Source organism: Cariama cristata, unplaced genomic scaffold (assembly GCF_000690535.1).
Source record: "Cariama cristata isolate BGI_N322 unplaced genomic scaffold, ASM69053v1 scaffold2249, whole genome shotgun sequence".
NCBI lineage: Eukaryota > Metazoa > Chordata > Aves > Cariamiformes > Cariamidae > Cariama > Cariama cristata.
The window spans coordinates 2,434-21,883 of NW_009635038.1; the positions used below are offsets into that span (position 1 = coordinate 2,434).

A 19,450-nucleotide genomic window follows, 5' to 3' on the forward strand; every position below is an offset into this window, starting at 1 on the left:
ACTTCACTGAGCTTCCTTTCTCTTCAAAGTTGAAGATTTTTATCGCTAAATCTAGTTTCACAGATTCTGTGCTAACCAGAAAACACTCTATATAGACCTTAGAATTAGAGGGTTTGGATCTGTGTACTTTTTCAAGACTTAACATCATAGGACTGAAGGAAGGATTTCCACTGGACTGATTGCTCAGTGAAGTCAATGCTAAAGACAGACAAGCTTTAAAAAATATGTGTATATACTGGCACCTTTCCACGGCATTTGGAGCTAGTGCTGGTAGTGATTTATAATGATAAAATACGTTCTAGATCTATCTAAGAATATGTGATTCCACCATAGACAAAAGATGCAGTATACAACAGAAAAGATTATTTCAGTTTTCTGTGATGGCAGATGATTCCTGGATTAGCTGATTAATTGCATTAGCAAAGTGTCTTGCAAAAAACAAAGCCTGTGGGGGATAGAGCATTCTGACAGGAAAGGTGACAACATTCACTGATTAGCATATCAATATGAATTTGTCAGTCATATAAACCTGGAATGCCAGGTTGCACTTTGCTTTAAAAAAGAACAGTTTGCTCTTCTCAAATAAGAAGTGACAGCAGTGAAAAACACAGTTAATTGCTGCAGATTGATGGCAGTTGGGGTAAGGGAGATGCAACTGGATAAAGAAAATCTTTAAATGAAAGATACTATTTTCTGTCCACAGTATCAAACTGCTATTTTCTGACCTTAAGGCTTTGGGCTGCCTGTAAAGAGATGACAGGAGCTGGAAAGTATGCAAAAAACCCAGCCTCCAGTGTACAGTCATGAGAAATTTCAATATGTGTTTTGGTCCTGAATCAAGACAAAAACACCAACATAGAGCTTGAGATTAATTATTTCACAAGTAGAAATTCTCACAAGTTTGGATTCAAAGAAAACAAACCCTAACAAAATGCTTTGCCATATTTCACAAAAGAAATCAATTCCACAGTCCCCAAGTCAAACGCTTTCATTTGAGGTTTGGAGACATGCAAAGCATCTGGACTCTGTGGTAACGGAGGCTGAATAAAATCCTGCCAATGAAAGACAGGGGTCTAAACAAAGCTGCTCTCTGTTGACAGATAAAACTGCAATATTTTTAGGTCTCACTGTGGCCACAGACAAAACCAGTGTGTTTTTCAGTCCTTCCTCTTCCCTCCCCCCCTCCCCAAAAATTTGGTTCAACTTCCAATTATCTTCAGTGCTGTCTTTCCAATCTCCTGTTTCCCTGCTATTTATTGAGTTGTCTTTTACCCTTTTGTCCTTCCTTTGGATTTCTTCACTCTACTTTTCTATCTTTTTGGTTTGAATGGCTATTGCCTACTGCCCCAGCTCCAGACTCCAATTACCCTTTGCTTTCCCCTCTTGGGCATCCCACCGACTACCTCAGCAAAAAACAAGAACATGAGGCAAAAGCACTGCTTAGCAGCAGGGAACACCAGTTCATCTTTCTAGGATAGCAGTGTTTCATTAGGGCAATGCCAGAATTCACCCAAAGTACATATGCCAGCCCAGGATTTCCCTGTCTTTATCATCCATAAAAGAAAATGTGTGCTCTACAGCAAGAGTGATGAAGGGCGCTTTCTCCACCAGATTAATCTGGAAATAAATCCATTAGATAATACCCTGAACACATGAAGTCAGACACAAGAAATTAGTTTCTTCAGCCTACAAATGCTACCTCTACACATATTCCTACCACTACAAATCCTATTTGACAAAATTAAATTATCTGAACAATTTAGTGAGACAACAAACGTTTTATCAACATCCACCATCTGTATTGGTTTTAAAGGAGCAAAACATTTATAAAACAGCTTCAATCCCAAGTACTTGCTATATGTATAAAACCAAATTATTTTCAGACAATAGCCTGAAGGGAATATGGGAGATTTAATCAAAAGATTTTTTTTTTCCTGCCTGCCTCAGGAAAGCTAAGGAAGACTCACATTTTAATTCTAAAACTTCCAAGATCTCTGAATTGTTTTTATAGTCCTTTTTGTAGCTGCTCTCTTATAAGAGTCATTGCATTGGGGAAGGGTAGTTGCCTCTGTTTTTTTGAAGTCAGGCTTAGTTTGTAAGTTCATAATACCACCGAATTCATTTTCATTTGTTACTTGTTGGAGTAATGATTCAACTACAAGGTACAAAAATTGACTTTAAGGCATCCATGTTTGTATCTGTTTATGTTTTTGAAACAGGGTATCGGGGTGTGTGTGTCTGTGTGAAAAAATTCAGGGTGTAAGCTATTTCCTTTGTTGTTTGTTGTTTACATAGACAGGAAAGGGTTTTCACCTTTATTTAAAGAGTCCAGTAAAGCTAGAATGCATTTTTAGTATGAGATTGCTACCTGGTGCCAACTCTGAATGAATGGTATCCTTTAAAGAGGACCATGTTGTTGAAGAAGAAGAATCAGAAGTGGCTTATTAGCTGCAAATTATGGAGCTGTCATGGCCCCTTCATCGTTAAACTTGCCACAGTGTTTCAGTTTTGCTTCTGACTGCCCTCTCTCCTAGGAAGAACAAGCTATCCAACAAATAGATTGCTCAGGGGGCCAGCTTAGGTCTACAAAAGTTGAAGTCAATTAGTTAAAGGAACTTAAATTATTGCATTCTGCAATTGGGGGAAAACACCTCTAAACCTGTGGCAGGGAAAAAAATTATCTTGCATCAACTTACTGATTACTAAACTTGTTAAACTCCCAGCTAACTAAATTCCTGAAGATGTCTGGGATTTTAGGACACGTCTGTTCTGAACATCAGTCTCAGAGCAGACATAGTCCTCATATGAAAAAAAAATCTCTTTTCTTAAACCTTTTCTTGGCAATAGAATACTAAACCATATTAAAATATGCAGTTTTCAAAAAATACAGTGTCTTTCTTTACTACTTATTTGTGTTGTACAGAATGGGAATATTTTAAACATTTATTTGAAAACCTAATTGCTCAATAAGAGTTTCTTTTCTAAAGGCCAAATGACATATACTTGTTCTTTATGCAGAAGAAACCAAACCAAAACAAAACTTTTCACAGCAATATTTGAAACATTTGGAAAAAAAAAAAAAAGATAGTGACATTACTTTTCACAACCTGTTTTCTGGGGGAGTGGCATCACTCATGCTAGCAAGACCCAAGAAGCCAGGTACATACAAAGCTATGTGTTGGAGGGTAGGGACTGACAGATACTCTACTTTTTCCAACTCACACTTTCTTGTGGTAAAGCAAGTAGCAGCAAGCATCTTTTCTTGCTAAGAACAAGCTTTTTATGATTGCTACCCCCATCATCATCAGAGAATGAAAGGCCATATAATTTTATCTTCACATATTTTATTTTAGAAGACAGACAACCTCCTTCCAACCTTTCTTAAAATTCATCATCTAATTTTCTAGTCTTTTTAACACAGGCAGCTATTGCCAGTTGTTAGAATATCTTCTTGGTATAGCTAGCAAGGTAACTACTCATACAACAATACCAGAGATTAAATGGAACAGTTCATAGAGAGCAGTAAAAGTAATATCCTTAGATGTCCCCCAAAAAATAATAAAAAAAAATGTATAAAGGCAAGTGTTCTACAGGAAAAAAAAATCTTCCTATTACTACAGAAAATAACAAAAGTTGTCTGATGAAATCATGCTCACACTCATCAAAATAACACAAGAAAGCATTTGCCATGCACAGTTTCACATTGTAATTTATGACTACAAGCCCAGTCACTGAACATCAGTCAGTAAGCTGGACAGGGTAAACGGAGAAATCAACCAGTGATTAAGCAATATGGTAATTACACCTCTCATAAATGAAGGATGATCATCCCTTTAGAAAGAGTACACAAGGAAAGTAATTTTGCCATCAACTCTTGTCAATATTAGCTGTAGTGTAGTACTGTGGAGTGCAGCATAGTTTAGTACAGTATAATACAGCAGAGCGTAGCACAGCACAGCTAAAGGGCATGCAAGATCTGTCTGCACATGAAATCAACTGATCAGAAAATCAGAAAACAATATATGCTACATTGTTATTTGATAATTAATTACCAAAAAAACAGACACGATGATAAAAATCTAAGTACCTTCCACAAAGTTCCAAAATAATTTGTCACCAAATGTGAACACTAATGTTTGGAGCTGGTCTAAATAAATAAGACACATTCTTTACAAATTATATTTAGTTACTACCTTTTGCTTTCGTGCCTGTTCCTCCCTCTTTGCTATTGCTTGTTCAAAACTCATCTGGTGACATATGTTGTATCCATAAAAAATAAATTAGTCTAAATCATTTCACCTCAGAAAATTAATTGCCTTCCTCTCTGTTGTCTTCACAATGCCTATAGAATATACTGAATTATTGAGAAAGGTCAGCTCATTTGCAACAAGATGCTTTTTCTGCCAAATGAGCCCATCTGACACTAGAAATAGGAGAAAGGTTTTGTGATTTAGTTCATAAAAAGGCAATCCAATTTTTTGCAAGGAGTGGCATACACAGAAAAGCTTGGGACAAAATTACTGACGTTTGGTGCCCAATCTTAACAGCAACGCTTTGTTGATGTAACTGGTAATCTCAGAGTACTTTAAAAAGCAGACTAGGAGGATGGGAATTTTGACATTGAGAGAGGAATTGACTTCTCCAAGCTGCGTTGTGCCACAGCCAAAGTAGAACACAGGTCGCCACAAACACAGTTCAACGCTCTTAACACTCAGCAACCAATCGTCTTCGATGCTCTTCATGGATTATCTCCATTATAACTCATTTTTGGTGAGGAACTTTTAAGTATTTTAAATGATTGCTAAGATAAAAAGAGAAACTAAAACCTTACTTCCGGATGCACAGCTAAAAGCTGACTTTTCTCCTTAGTTAGAAAGGCAGAAATTTAGAGTGACTCCCCAGAAACCAGAGTAATTCTGGATCAACATCAATGTAAGTGAGATCAGAAACTGTTGTGAGTACCTGACCTAGCATCAGCATGTCCGGTTTTTCTTTCATTCTTCCTTACAGTGTTTAGATTGTACCCCTTTTTTAAGTAAATATATTTTCTGTAATAATCTACTATGCTATAGTACTTTTCAGTTTTATTCTTACTACTACTTGTAATGTTCAACTCTTCCTGATTCCTTAATCTGCTGTAGTTAATCTGTTTGTTTCACAGAGGTTATGGATGTTAAATGTGATGATTTGCTTTTTCTAAAAGCCTCAAAATGCAATTATTCTGCTTTTCCTTAAACTCTAAGCAATATAGAAATATGAGTATAGCAGTAAAACTTCTTTGGCCTTGTAAATAAAGCTAGAATGTTTTTAAAAAACAGTTTACTGAGCAGGCGGAAACAGAGCAGCAATTTACGGAACAATTTGCAGCAAACTTCTGGGAAAAAATGTTTGTTGTCTGGAGGGCTGGGAGGAAGAAAATTACAGCTAGCATATTTCTAAAAAATCTTCCATTAGAAAAACTAACAAAATTACCCTCTTCATCACTGATCCTCTTTTTTTGCTTTTCCTATTGCAGCTTTTTGGGGTCATAATGACCGAAAAATCTTCAAGTCAATTTGTAATCAGTCATATTTTCTCACTTTTTTTAGACTGTAATGCAGTTTGCTGAACATCAACCAAGTATTCGATCTTCAACAGTCAATAAACAATTGACCAGTGTCATTTCTTGGGCTGGCTGTAGGAATGAGTCCTCTCATGCTGAAAAATTCTAATTCTGAATGTTGAAAGGCAAATGCCAAGTATTCCTGTTCTTATATAAATAATCTTCTTTCAACATGAATATAGGAAAACAAATTAATAAGAACTCCTTTGTAAATATATATCATAACAAAAAAAAGATGGTCCAATGGCTTGCAGAAAAGGTGCAAGAGATTGACGGACTTCTTGAAGCCACAAATTGAATTTCACTGATAGGGTCATAGTTGTTTTTCCTTTCATTCCAATTCCAAAGGAAGGAGAAAGATCATGCAATAGAGAAACAGAAACCGAGCATTAAGGAGAAGAGACAAGAAAAGAAAAAAAAGTCATGTTTGGCAACAGTGATTAACTTTCATTGAAAAATAATAGTTCTTAAGACATGATTATTTCAATGGCTTCCATAAAAGTCTGCATAGGCAGATCATATTGTATTTTGGACAAAGAAATTAAATTATTATTTCTGCTGAAAACCAACTAACTAGCAGACCTTTTGGCTTAAGAAACTCTGTAGTTTAAAAATAGCATGTTTGTGATAAAATTCCATAAGAATGCCACAATCCTTATGCACCAGTTTTGACAGTCGTTTCTTTTCCACTGACAGTCACAGAGGCAAATGCACAAAACATGACAAGACATTGGCAGCGTGTAGGCCACGACAGTGGTTTAGGATGCAGAAAAGCCAAGTTCAGATCCACTCTCCACCTGCATCTCAGATGAAAAACTGGATTCTGAAGCAGGCAGGGCACAAATCTTAGATTCCAAAATGCAGAACAGGAGAAAGCAAATGTTTTCCCACATTTGAGAGGGTAGCTGAGAATATTTTCCCTTTATCTTTTACTTCCAAACAAAAAGATATATTTCAAGACACAAAATCTGCTATATTGCCAAAAGGCTTCCACCTAAATTTGCTACACACTTTGCAAATACAGCTTTTCTACTCACTTATTATATGCTTACCATGTAAGCAATTACAAAATTCACTTGACTGATCCTGCTCTAGCACTTAGAATTTAAAATAATTTTGGGCCAAAAGTCATAAGAACATAGTAATATCGTATGCAAATTTATACCTTTTTTATTTAATTTTATTTTTTCCTTCTGCAACAAAGACAAGAGTAACAAACTATTTCTACGCTGCCAGAATATGGTGTCATATAAGCATTCCAATTAGACAGTCTCCTAAAATGGATGAATTATATTATTTTTTTAGAAATACTCTGTAGATACTATTCTAACTCTGTGAATTGCCTGTAATACTTTATGAAGAACCATCCATTTTTTAATGAAGGAAGCAAGTAACATTGAATATTCTTTTGATATGCCAGTGATAGTAAGATAATATCCCCTATTATTAAAAAGCAAAGTCAAGAAGCTTCCTTGTTTTACTTTACAGGTAACACTGAAACACAGATGCATCACCAGTTCTCCATGAATAACATGGACAAAGCTACCTGAAAATCTTATTTCCTGATTTCACTTAGCACTGAGTTACTATGATTCCATTCACGCCTCCTCATCTTGCTCAAGACCTTAAAAATATGTGGTTTATTATGTACATACATTTTATTATATATAACATACATTCAGTAACTCCAGGAGACAGAAAAGTCACCAATAAAATCCCCCTTAATTTGAATGTTTGGAAGGAAACAAATCACTAGAAAGAGCCCTGTAGGAGACAGGGGAAATTGTTTTGCCGGTAGGTGTCTTTTCTGTTGACTTTAGTGCACTTACAAACAGGCCCACAGGAATTCAGGTGGCAACAGCAGCCACTCATTAGTTTCAAGACTGTAGGTTCAGAACCTGCAAGGTCTAATAAATCACATTCTTTTAATCTCTGATTTATGTAACCTTATAATTATGTTGTTAAATGTACCTTAAAAAAAAAAAAAAAAAAGAGAATTATTATTAAAGCAATTTAAAAGAAAAGAGGAATATGAGGAAACATGTTTGAGTGCACACATATATGTAAGCTGGTAGTTCATCTCACCTATGACATTAGACAGGCACTTGAGCAGTTGGAGAAAGATGAAAAGGCAGAGATGCCTGGAATTACAATTGCAAATAGTTTGTCTCCCACTGGAGAAAATAAAGAATGTACAGCAGTTAGGGAAAAAAAAAATTAATTCGGTGAAGATTTCACACTAATTTGTGTCAGGGATTGCAACAAAGAATGTAAAGATGAAAAGAATAATAGCAGGAAAGAAGACTAGTCACAACAGCCCAAGAAAATGTTTATTATATCATGTCCCATTTCACTCTGCCTTGACCTCCTCTCCAGGTATACTCCTGTCAGGTAGAAGAACCACTTGAATCAATTCATTTAATTTTTTTCAAAAAATTGCTAGTATCGCACTTTGTATAATGTATTTTCCTCTCAAAGCCCTAGCTGACCAGAAAAGCAAATGAATAAAAATTATTTTTCACAGAACAACTGTGCCCTACAAATTACATTTTGACACAGGCACCTCACTGTATCAGCTACGCATCGCCTTCAGTCATGTCCTATGTGCAGCAGCTAAAAAATGGAGGGCTAAGCTATGCTGGTGACAATGGAAGGTATATCTAGCCTTTCAGGAGGATCAGAAGGTCAGACTCTCAATGGCTGAAGAAATCTGGCTGGTTCCTTCTTCATCAAAGAAGGGTAAAAGTTTTCTCATACAAAATAATTTGTGAATATTATCTATAATTCAGAATAGTCTTTGTTTCTATTTAGTGTTAGTTAATTTTCTGTAACTCATCCCTAGACCTGCTGAGTTTTACTTTATTCTAAAAGTAGTTTCAGTGAAGTTGTACCTCAGCATCATATTCCAGAAGAGAACTTCTCTCTAATCAGTTCTTTGCCTCTGATTGTCCCCACCCTTCTGGCCCCCTCTAGCTATGATGAAGAGCCACATACAACATTTCTGGTTTTGGCCTACCCCTTTGCTGCAACATCCTTACTCACGTGCTTGTTGCCTGATATCCTACTGAGTTATTTTCAGTTGGTGCCAGGAAGAAGACTTTTGCATTCATAAGCAATAATCAGAAACAAAGTTCAAACTGAGTTTTCCAGCTGAGCTTTAAGCTACACAAATAAAAGCAAACTGTTGAAAATCCAGGTGGGCTGACATTGTCATGACAGCAGCACGATGCTAACAAGGAGCCATAATAGGACAGCGTGGAGCATCCTCAAATTGCAAAAATTCTGCTGCCATAGCTAAAGCTTTGCATTACTGACTGACAAACAGGAGATACCAAAAACGAAGGAGAAAAAAAAAAAAAGTGCTGCTGCTGAAGGATCATCTCTTCCAGCTGGGGGCTGGAGGAAGGAGACAGGGAATGAGGTCATTAGGCCAAGCCTAATCAAGCAAGCAAATCCAAAACCAAAAGCAAACTTAGCAATGCCCTTAGTGCTATATACAAAAGAAAGAAACCACAGAGGATGAGTCTTGTGAAACAGAACTTCTGTCATTAACAATGATGCAGTCAGCACTGATACTAAATAGATATGCTGTGCAGGCAGCTATTTTACTACAAATTCCTACTTGTGCACTACTGCTGATATTCTCCAGCCCTTTCCCATAGTGCACAGATGAATTTTGTAGAAGAGTGACTTCAGATGAAAACTTCAAGTACATCAGAAGACCTGTAGAAGATTAAATCATAGTCTTATAAATAGCACAGAACAGAATAATTTCTAAATCTACCTTACAGTCAAGATGCTAAGTCAAGAGCTTAGCTTCCAGTCTGGGCTCAGTAGGAAAGGTTTTGCTGGAACTGTGAAAAAATAGCTTTGAGCTATATAACACAAAGGAAGAACTACAGACAACCACAGCTACTTTCCTGATCACACTTTGGGTATTTCTTGCACATTCTTAAGTGTTTCTGTGAAGCTGGGAATGGGCAAGCCGTAAGTTTAACCACAACCAACTGTAGAAGCACAAAGTAGCTATCAGCGGAAAGACAAAAAAGAACAGCAAATAAGAGGTGACCAGAAAGCAGTCACTCTAAAATTGAGTACAGTTTTATCTAGAGGAAAATGAAACATTCCCACTGCAAATACACATAAGCTGGAATAGCCAAAAGTTAACATAAGCAATCACATACCTGTAACAGTTTTAGAAGAAATGCCAGAATGGTTACCCTCTACAACTACCTCATTTTTCTACAAGAAGCTAAGAAAAACCACAGATCTTTGTCTTTTGTACTGCTCCTTTGCAGCTGGGGTTGGGAGAGCTGGGTGGAAGCAACAGAAGCATGTGGGACACAAGGATGCTGCTGTGGGAATGTGAAAAACACATCAGCTTAGTAACAGGATACAGTCTGGAGTTCCTAGTTTGGGCCTAAAGGTATAGGGCACAGGGCTGGGTTTGTGTTTTCTGGCTCATAGCCATATGAAAATCTTGAGTGCAACTTCTAGAGTCAAGAGTTGAGTGTCCAAGTCTCTGCTATAACTAGTCAGTCCAGTATTCCTCACTCATTGGAACAAACGTTTGAATTCATTCAACACTCAAATTCACAGAGATTTTCTTTACCACAGTTAATCCAACTTCTTACTTGGATTTTGCCTGTGATTTAAATCATTACACATGAGCCTTCTTTGCCCAGGTATGGGATTCTCTCAGTCTATCCCACTGGCCTATTCTGGACCACATGATAGCACAAGGAGCCCTAGCTATTAATCCTCTGGCCAGCACTTCAGTTATCTTACTAGGAGAGTGCGCCTGAATTACTCACCTGTTTATTCTTCACTGCCTTTCCAAAGCCCCCTCTATACATACCCAAAAGGCAGAGAAATATATCCCGCAGTTCACTGGGGAGCTAGCTTAGAGAGTGGTTCAACTCGCTCAGCACTACTACAGCCTCTGCGGACCCTGCTTCTTACTACAGGATCTCTTGAGAACATGGCACAAAGCCTATTTGGGGAAACGGGGCATGAACCACTATTCCCTTCTTCAGACTCGCCTCCAGGGACAGGATGAAAGATGATGCGGACGGAAGATTTGGGACTTGAAATGGAACTGCAGGACCAACTCCAGTGGTTTTCCTGTGATGAGGACCTGCAGCACATGGGTGGGTTCTAGATATGCTGTAGCAAAGGGTAGTTTTCAGCAGAGCTTCTAAGCCTGGGGTGGGCTGTTGCTTGGGCTCGTGTCAGCTGGTAAGAACTGAGAAGCATATAGAAATGGCCTCAATTGCAGTCATTCAAATTAAAACTGCAGTGAAGACCTGACAATTAAAGTGCAGACACTATTTCCACCGGGTCAATACAGCAGGGAGGAAGTGGCACACATTTTTGTATGAAGCTTTTGTTTAAAAAAATGTAGAATGTGTCATTGCTGATAGGGGTATTGAATAGCTCCCACTGCTGTGATAGAGTTGAAATCTCTGCTGATGACAAGCAGTAGCTTTAAATTATTGAAGCACAGAGCAGATCAGCACTAAAACACATTTTGTCCCTAAAGACTGCAGCCTATTGAATAACAAAGGTTTGTTAGTTGAAGTCTGTTGCAATCAACCCTTGTATAAAGCACGCATTCCCAATGCCAGCTGCTGTGAACATATTAACAAGAAAACTAATTTCTTGGATGTGAAAAAATCAGGTGTTAAATTTCCTCATTTACCCTTTTCTACCAGTATAGAAATCACTGCATATAAAAATATTGTTTGCTCAAAATAATAATAGTACTAGGTGTGGAATAAATACAAATAAGTAAAAAGAACTTAAAAAATTATTTGTTTCAAAGACACAAAGAAAACAAATCCCTATCATTTTTCCCACATATAAGGACATCTATGTTTAGGGCTGCATAGTGTTTCAACAAAAATCCATGTCTGCTGAAGATGCAAATGGCTTTACAGGCACCAAAGTTAGTGCTGTAAGAAAAAGATAGTCACATTTTAATTTTATAAATGTTTCTTGATGTCAATTACACATTAGAGATTGAAAAGTGAAATTAAAGAGCAGCAGGATGTGTTTATTTATCTGAAAGAGGTCACTATTCCACATTGGTAGTTAACAGAATGGTTAAAAGGAAAGTGTGTACTAAATGAAGACAGCAGCAAAAAAGCTGATCTGAATTCATCTGGAATAAATTCATCTGGAAACAGCTTTAATAAAAAGCAGTCTCAGTCCTGGGATGTTCAATTAAGCCAGCTAATTAGCCCTGCAAAGACAGGGCAAAAAGACTATTTAAAAAGGAGGCGCAGTAATGAAACTTAAAGAAAGGCAATATGAAACACATCTCTCAACATAAACGAGACAAGAATTCATTTTCCCTGCGGTGCTCTCCGCAGGTCCTGAAAGTGCCTGCTGCTGGCAATGAATGGAATAAAAGGGGAGGAGGGAGAACAGAAAGAGGTGTTATCTTACCAGCCAACGGAGCTTATCGCTCCACTCCCTTCATGACGCTGGGAACTCACAAGCCTATAAAACGTGTGTTGGCTCCCAGTCCCCTTCTCCTTCAGCAAAATCAAAAGCAAGAGGTGGCTGTACAGAGGAGGAATAGAATGCTGTTCTACCCAGAGGCAGCTCTCCTGACTCAGCTGGTACAGCATTTCTAACAGTTTGAACAGCGTAGCCAAAGCTTTTTCTGACAGATCTCTCCTTCCCAGTACCTGCTGTGCTGCCTTACCTCCTTTTTTCTTTGTTTCCTCTTCTTATCTGTTGGTGGGGATTTTGGAGGGTTGGTAGAGGGAGGTGGGAGAGGCACCTCATTCCTGGAAGAGAGGAGAGGAACGTCCAAGATGACTTCTGTCCCCAAAGCCAGCTGGAACGTGAGCATGAGCAGCAGGTGGAACATGAGCCTTGCTGCAGCGGGCGATCCCTGGGGACAGGTGCTGGGAATGCCAGCTGGAAATGCTTCTCCCCCCATAGCATCCTCAGCAGCCAACTTCTCCAATCAGTTTGTGCAACCCTCTTGGCGCATTGCCCTGTGGTCTCTGGCTTATGGTGGTGTGGTGGCAGTGGCCGTTTTTGGAAATCTTATTGTCATCTGGATTATCCTGGCTCACAAGCGCATGAGGACGGTGACCAATTACTTCTTGGTGAACCTGGCCTTCTCTGATGCCTCCATGGCTGCTTTCAATACTCTCATCAACTTCATCTACGCGCTGCACAGCGAGTGGTACTTTGGGGAGGCTTACTGCCGCTTCCACAACTTCTTCCCAATCACAGCTGTCTTCGCCAGCATCTACTCCATGACAGCGATAGCTGTGGACAGGTGAGAAAAGAGAGGAAAAGTTTAGGGGTGAGAGATTGAGATCAGATTCTCTGCTGAAATAAAAATACAGAGATAACAATCATTAAGCGATGAGAGGCAGAGCCCTCAGTAGTTCATTGATTGTGCTCCTCTGTACTTCTTTAAGATCTCTCCCTAACACACTGTTTTTGTCCTTGTCTTTGGTCTTTCTCCTTTAGCCTTTCATTGCCTTTACTCCCTCTTACTTTCTTTTACAGCAAACACTTCCTCACCCTCTTTGACTTCAGCTGCTCTCTGTGCTCCATCTTTTAATACTAATTCTGTAACAGCAGCCATTGCTCAGGGTTTTGCTTCCCCGCCTGTGAAAACAGTATCTGTCCTTCAGTCAATGTCATCTAATTCATACTCATAAGGAGTTGTAGAGATTGTGTGTGAAGGGAGATGACTTCAAATTTCCCTCCTCTCTGTATTTCTGCAGCTGGCAGAGGCATTTGCCTCCTCCTCACAAATCACTTCAGACTCTGTTTTTAATAGTTCTCCTCACAGACAGCTCTGAGCTGCTTGGTTCCTCCTGATTTTAACTCATGAGACTATTTACGTTGCCATCTGTGCATATCCAGAGGTCTGGTAAGAACATGGTTTCAAAGTGCTTGATTTTTTTCTGATTACTTGCAGCAAAACAAGCCTTTGTGACTGTGAAAGAAAACAGGACAGTGAAAAACTTTACGTTTGTGGTCTTGGCAATAATGGAATAGGACAGCTGTGGTCTCCATAGAGTAAAGGGGAGATGTAGTTGTCAGATTTCCAACAGAGATGCTTTGATGGACCATCTTTCTCAGAAGGTGCTGTGAGTCTCCCCGAGGAAGTGTTCCTTTCTTTAGGATCATTTTCACATTTTCTGTGCTGGAGAGATAACTTACCCCATGCTTTAGAAATCCAATAAATTCCTGAATTTTCTTTCAGAAAAACAGATTGCTTTGTACTTCACATCTCTTCTTCCTTTTAGCAATGCACTGAAATTACTCACAAAACTCCTTTCTACATATTCACATCATGTTATGCATCTTGCCTGAATTGACTTCGCAGAACTGCAGCACTTGCCGATGATGGTATTTAAGATTTTATAAGGTTCAATCCGTCTCCTGAAATGTTATTTCTTATTTCCAGGTGCAAAGGTTGGGAAACACGTTGTACCTTTTGTCTGTGCTGTGGACAAGTTCATAATAATGCTTTTCTGTCGGTCCTACCAATTGCAAATTTTAGGTGACACTCAGCCCAACGCATTTCTGTTCCGTAAAGCTAAACATGAAAGAGAAAATGAGATTTTTAGCAACTCTTCTGTGTCTCTGCTTTGGGGATGGGTGAAGACAGGAGGAAATCAGTACGCTTTCCTCCTGCCTGTGATGTATCTTGTTTCCAGCTGTTACTTCCCATTAATAATGGAGGAGGTAGTGTAAAGCCAGTGATACTATCTTCAACCAGGAAAAGATTTCTTCCATTGTCAATTTGGGTTTAGCTTAAGATTCTCATCTAGCTTGAGGTTTTCAGAAACATAAAAGGTTTTTAGTTGATGCTGAGGATTTAACTTACTGCTGCAGCTGATCATGTCATTAGCCGAGCAGTTACTAGGATGCTTTGAGTAAGGTTTTTTCATTTTTCTGACTAAAACATTCACAGAGATGCAGGACTTACTACCTTGAAAGTTCCTAGATTTATGCTAGGAAACTGGAAACGAAGGTGAATACAGTTCCTTGGGAATCCAAAGGGTGCATTTGTGGAGTGAGTGAAGAACAGCTCTGCTCCACACTGACTGAAGTGCAATGGTCAGATACAAATACATTGGAAATGTTTTCCTTGGTTTAGCAAGATGAGACACTGGTGCTCAGAAGTGAGTCAATTACTATTGTTATTCACTCTGATCTATTTCTTGTCTAAAAATCCCCTGAAGAAATCACAGTTTCCACCCCACCATGTCCTCCAAGCTCACCTGCCTGCAAAGACAACTCAAAATCTTCCCTTGGGGTGAGCACAGTGAACAACGCCACAGCTGTGTTTAGGGGAGCTCTCTGTAGTACCAACGAGCATCACGTAAAACACAAGAGCAGTCTCTCCCTCCTTCCCTATTCACACTGCAACTCCTTTTCCTTTTATATCAAATCACACCTGATGCATTCAGTACCTTTAACCATTCCCTGGCTACCTCTGCAGAACAATTCTGCAGAGTCAAGAGGAAAACTGAGGGTGAAAGTGAATCCCAGGGGAAGCCCTTGGAAGTACAGGTTGCCCCATTCCAGGGCACAGATCTGCCGGGTGGACATTTTTTAAAACTTTGGTTCCCATTTGCCTTCTGTAAAAGTTCAGCCAGTGCTTCAGACAGGACACTCTGGTTTAGTTTTGACCCAGTAAACTCATCTTTACACATTTATGTTCATTTAAAAATAAAAAAATACCAAACCAGCTACAAATTGGGATAAAGCTACTGAGGGAACTGAAATGATGGGATTGTATGAGATGATTTTCCGGTAGAAATTGTTAACATCTCAAAATACTGGAAGGTCACGGCAGAATTTAAGCCATCTGCCCTGGCCATTGAAGACCCACTGTCCCCTCCTACTAGTCCTTAGCATGCAAAACAGGTGGTTCCTGTACAACGGCACTTAATTTCCAATCCCAAGATTGCCTCATTATACAACTAGTCATGTGCATAGGCCTAGAAATTCTCTGTAGATATCTGACAGTTAAAGTGGAAGTTTGGAGATGTAGCAATACAGCATAAAATAACATGCCTTCAGTAGAGCACTTAGTATATTTTTAGGCATTTTTTCCTGTTATTAGCACATCTACAGTAGGACTTTCTCAGTTATTGTTCTCTCAGCAATTTCGTAATGATTTCCTCATTTCAACAAGTTTAAATCTTTGTAAAAGCAAACGCTCTGGAATTAAACAGGTATTCCGGAATTTAAAAGGTATTCTAACAGTGAGTAGCTGCTGATCCTATTCACATCTTCTCATTTCGTTTCTTCTTAGTATGTAAGCAAACTTTTGTCTTTGAAGAGCTATTACATATATACTAGATTTCTTTGTATGCAAAAGTAATTGAAAATAATAACATACACGTGCCAGTATTTCATACAAATGCAAATAAAATTAAATTTATGATACACCAATGTTCTGCATTACTGCAAAACAGTCTCCAAGGCTTACTGCTGCACAACATGGGTCAACATAATAGCATCAAAAAGACCTACATAACTTTTTCTAAACAAATTATTAGGAAAGAGAAAAACAATAGATTTGACCTAATCCTTTCTACAGATCTGCCAAATATTACCCATCTATTCTAGCCCTATACTCTATAAGAATCCCAGCCCATATTTCAGTTCAGCTACTTGCAGAGTCAAAGCTATTGTAATAGGAGAATGACAAAATAAAGTCCAATGTTAAAGAGAATTCCACTTTCATGCACTTTTTTTTAATCACAAAACTTTCCTCACATGTTGTGTTGATGTAAACTCTGGAGCTGTTATAATTTGATGCCTCAGTGAGCCATTAATAATGAAAATCCAATAATTAACTTCAAATCAGGAGATTATCAAAGTAAATCACCATTTTTAAAACTTAAAACTTGATCATGTCCCAAAGTCTCATCATGATTTCAATAATAACTTCACCTTTTCCCCCTTTTTTGGTCCTTCTGATAGAATGAAATGCCCTTTTTTTTGACCTACAGGCAGATACAGAACTTTATTCTATATTTGTCTAGGCCAACAGAGCTGTTATGAAACTTCCTAGCTGTATTTATTCCACAGAACTGTGTCTGTGACTCTATTTTTAGAAAGAATAAGGCTATTAAAACTAGAGCTAAAAGACAGGTATACTAGCACTCTTACCTCTGGTACCCCAGACAGCTCACTTAATTAAGTATGACTACACAGCATCATGTTGTTGACATGGATAACATGTTGTCATCAGGATGGATGTTTTTAAAAATTTGATTGAAAAATCAAATAATCAAACAATTTGCAGCAGAATGAGGCTCAGAATCCAAGAGCCATGAGCCCAGCTTTCTCTTCCGCAGCATCCCTACAGTCACTTTGCGGAATATCAGACTCAAAATCAAATTAACCTTCACTAATAAAAGCTTAGATAATTAGAGAATCTCCATGCTTCAGAATATGATTGATTCTCGTTATTAGCAGTCTCTGTTTCCTTTTGGTTGCCCTTCTTGTTTCTTTTTAGTATGCTTCAAGTTTTTATAGTTCCCCCTTTTAAAATGAAACACTGTCATAACAGCCTTTTTGGGCTTTTATTATTTCTGCAGAGATGTTAAAATCAGCCATACCCTAGACACTATTCAAAGAATAATTACATTTAAGCCTGACCATGGACACTGTTCAGGACCAACTCAAGAGCTCCTTATTTACTTTGGGCTTCTCCTCATCGATGTTCCATAGAGCGGTCATTAATGTTGACCGAGAATAGATTTTACATCCACACAGAAGTCACTGATATCTTCTATTATTATTGCATTACCTGCTATCACAGCCTTTCTAATTTGTTTTGGCATGTCGTTACTATTACTGTGAATTTCAGAGTCATGCTTGGAGTTTCAAACCATAAAATTCTATATTATTCATGAATACATTTGTTTTACTTGACTTGATTTTAAACTATATTTAACATTCAGTTTTATTCCTCTTCTTGCACAATCTCCTCTCTTTTTATGAGCCTTAGTACTACAGTGCTACATTCCTAGTTTCTAGTATGCCTATTACACCAATATCCTTTCTCAAAATTGTCATTCTAGTTTCCCACCTTATTTCTTAGACTTCTAACATGTCTACAGAAGCACACATATACTGGGTCAGTTTTCTGTTTTTCTGTGACAGTGTTCAATTACTGATGGCTGTTAATAATCCCTCTATACACTCATTAGACTCCAGCATAAGTAATTTGATGCAAGCTTGTAAAAGAAGACAGTTACAAGGCATAAACATACGATTCAATTTACCAAATGAAACCAAAATTCATCATGTGTACACACTCAGATCCTCAAAATATCACTTAGGCTTTTCAGTCTCTTCAAGTGTATGCTGTAAGAGCAGTTATTATTGTCACAAAGTAGTATCACAAGTCCTATAAATCAATCTGTTACTGAAATTCTGAAGTAGGCAGTTGCCACATTGAAAAATGTTTTCTCTTTCCAGTAGAATACATTTTGGTATATGTCTTTGCATGAGTTCCTGTTCCTGAGACAAATCTCTCAAGGTTTTCATGTGCCACAAACATTTTAAACTGATACTCCTGCCAAATTATACACGACCATCTTTGATGTAGAGTAACATTATCTGAATTGGGAGTTAAGTATCTGTTACTTTTCCTGTGTCCTCAGAAACACTGAAGTATAGGAAAATGTGTGTATGAAAAAATGGTCTCAAATATGTCTAACAGGTTAGGATATAGAGTGCACAGGGCATGACTCTGTTGTGGTCATATGGTAGCAGCATCAGAAAAAGATGCGTACCAAGAAGATGTATACTGGTACTTGCATTCTTGTACACGTGTTTGGTACCGAATGTTTTGTGCTTGGCTCCCGAGTGAATGGAGGAGGTTGAAGCAGTGCCAGGGAGGAAACCTGCAGCGCCCAGCCACTGCCATCCCCTGCACAGAGCTCAGCCCAAACACAACTGCAGCCTCTGGCCCCTCTCTCACTCCCCTTCCCTCAAACTCTGCCATCTCAAAGGAAATGCTTTCTGTGTAAAAGAAGACAGAATTTGCACTGAAGACCAGGGAGAGAGAGATAAACATAGGACTAAGAAAAACAAAAAGCTAGATGGATTTCTTTTCAGGTTTCTTGTGCTTTACAGGCTATTTTCCCCAGGGAGAGTTCCCCCTCATATCTGAGAGTAATTTCATCCGAAGAAATGGATGAAGGGAGTTTCTGTAAACTCACTGTGCTGTTTTTTCCACAAGATGCTGTTTTATTGTTTGTTAGCTTTACCTATCTCTGGTGTGACATAACTACACAAAACACGACCTGCCTTATCCCCAAACTAAAGTTCCATACAGCTTTTTTTCCAAACTAATGGATGACTTCATAATCATGACTTCATGAATCAGCCTTGGTCACTGCATATCATGAAGGGAAAAATGCAAGATATGTTTTTAAAACTACTGCTATTATTACTATTATTACTTTACCAGTCAAACTATAGAATTCAAATAGGAAATCCCTTCTCTGTTTCTCTGTGTTTCTCAATTTGTATTTTAAAAGGAAGCACATCATATTTCTGGATTCCAGTATCTAGGCTGCCCTCTGAAAAATACTAGTTCTTAGAACTGGAGACAAAAAGTTGAACAGGAGAGCATTAAGGGTTCAAAAATCAAGAGGTGAATCATAAAGGACTCTATGACTTGGGGGCCTAAAATGATTTTCTGGGTTTGACAATTCTCTTTCTTTCTTTCTGAGAAAACAGGTGAAATAGGTTCTGCAGAACATCCTGATGCAATGGCTACAAGATTCAGACTGTCAGAGACACAGGAAAAATAATCCATTTCTTGCTATGGTA

The 19,450-nt window shown here is 38.3% G+C and overlaps 1 protein-coding gene across 1 annotated transcript in view; it reads left to right on the plus strand.

Moving 5' to 3' along the window:
* The first annotated feature begins 12,426 nt into the window (after positions 1-12,426).
* Positions 12,427-19,450, plus strand: part of TACR3 (tachykinin receptor 3) — a 31,822-nt gene continuing 24,798 nt past the window's right edge. Inside the window, exon 1 of the mRNA XM_009707354.1 lies at positions 12,427-12,902. Coding sequence (XP_009705656.1) covers positions 12,427-12,902 — 476 coding nt within the window. The remainder of the gene's footprint in view (positions 12,903-19,450) is intronic.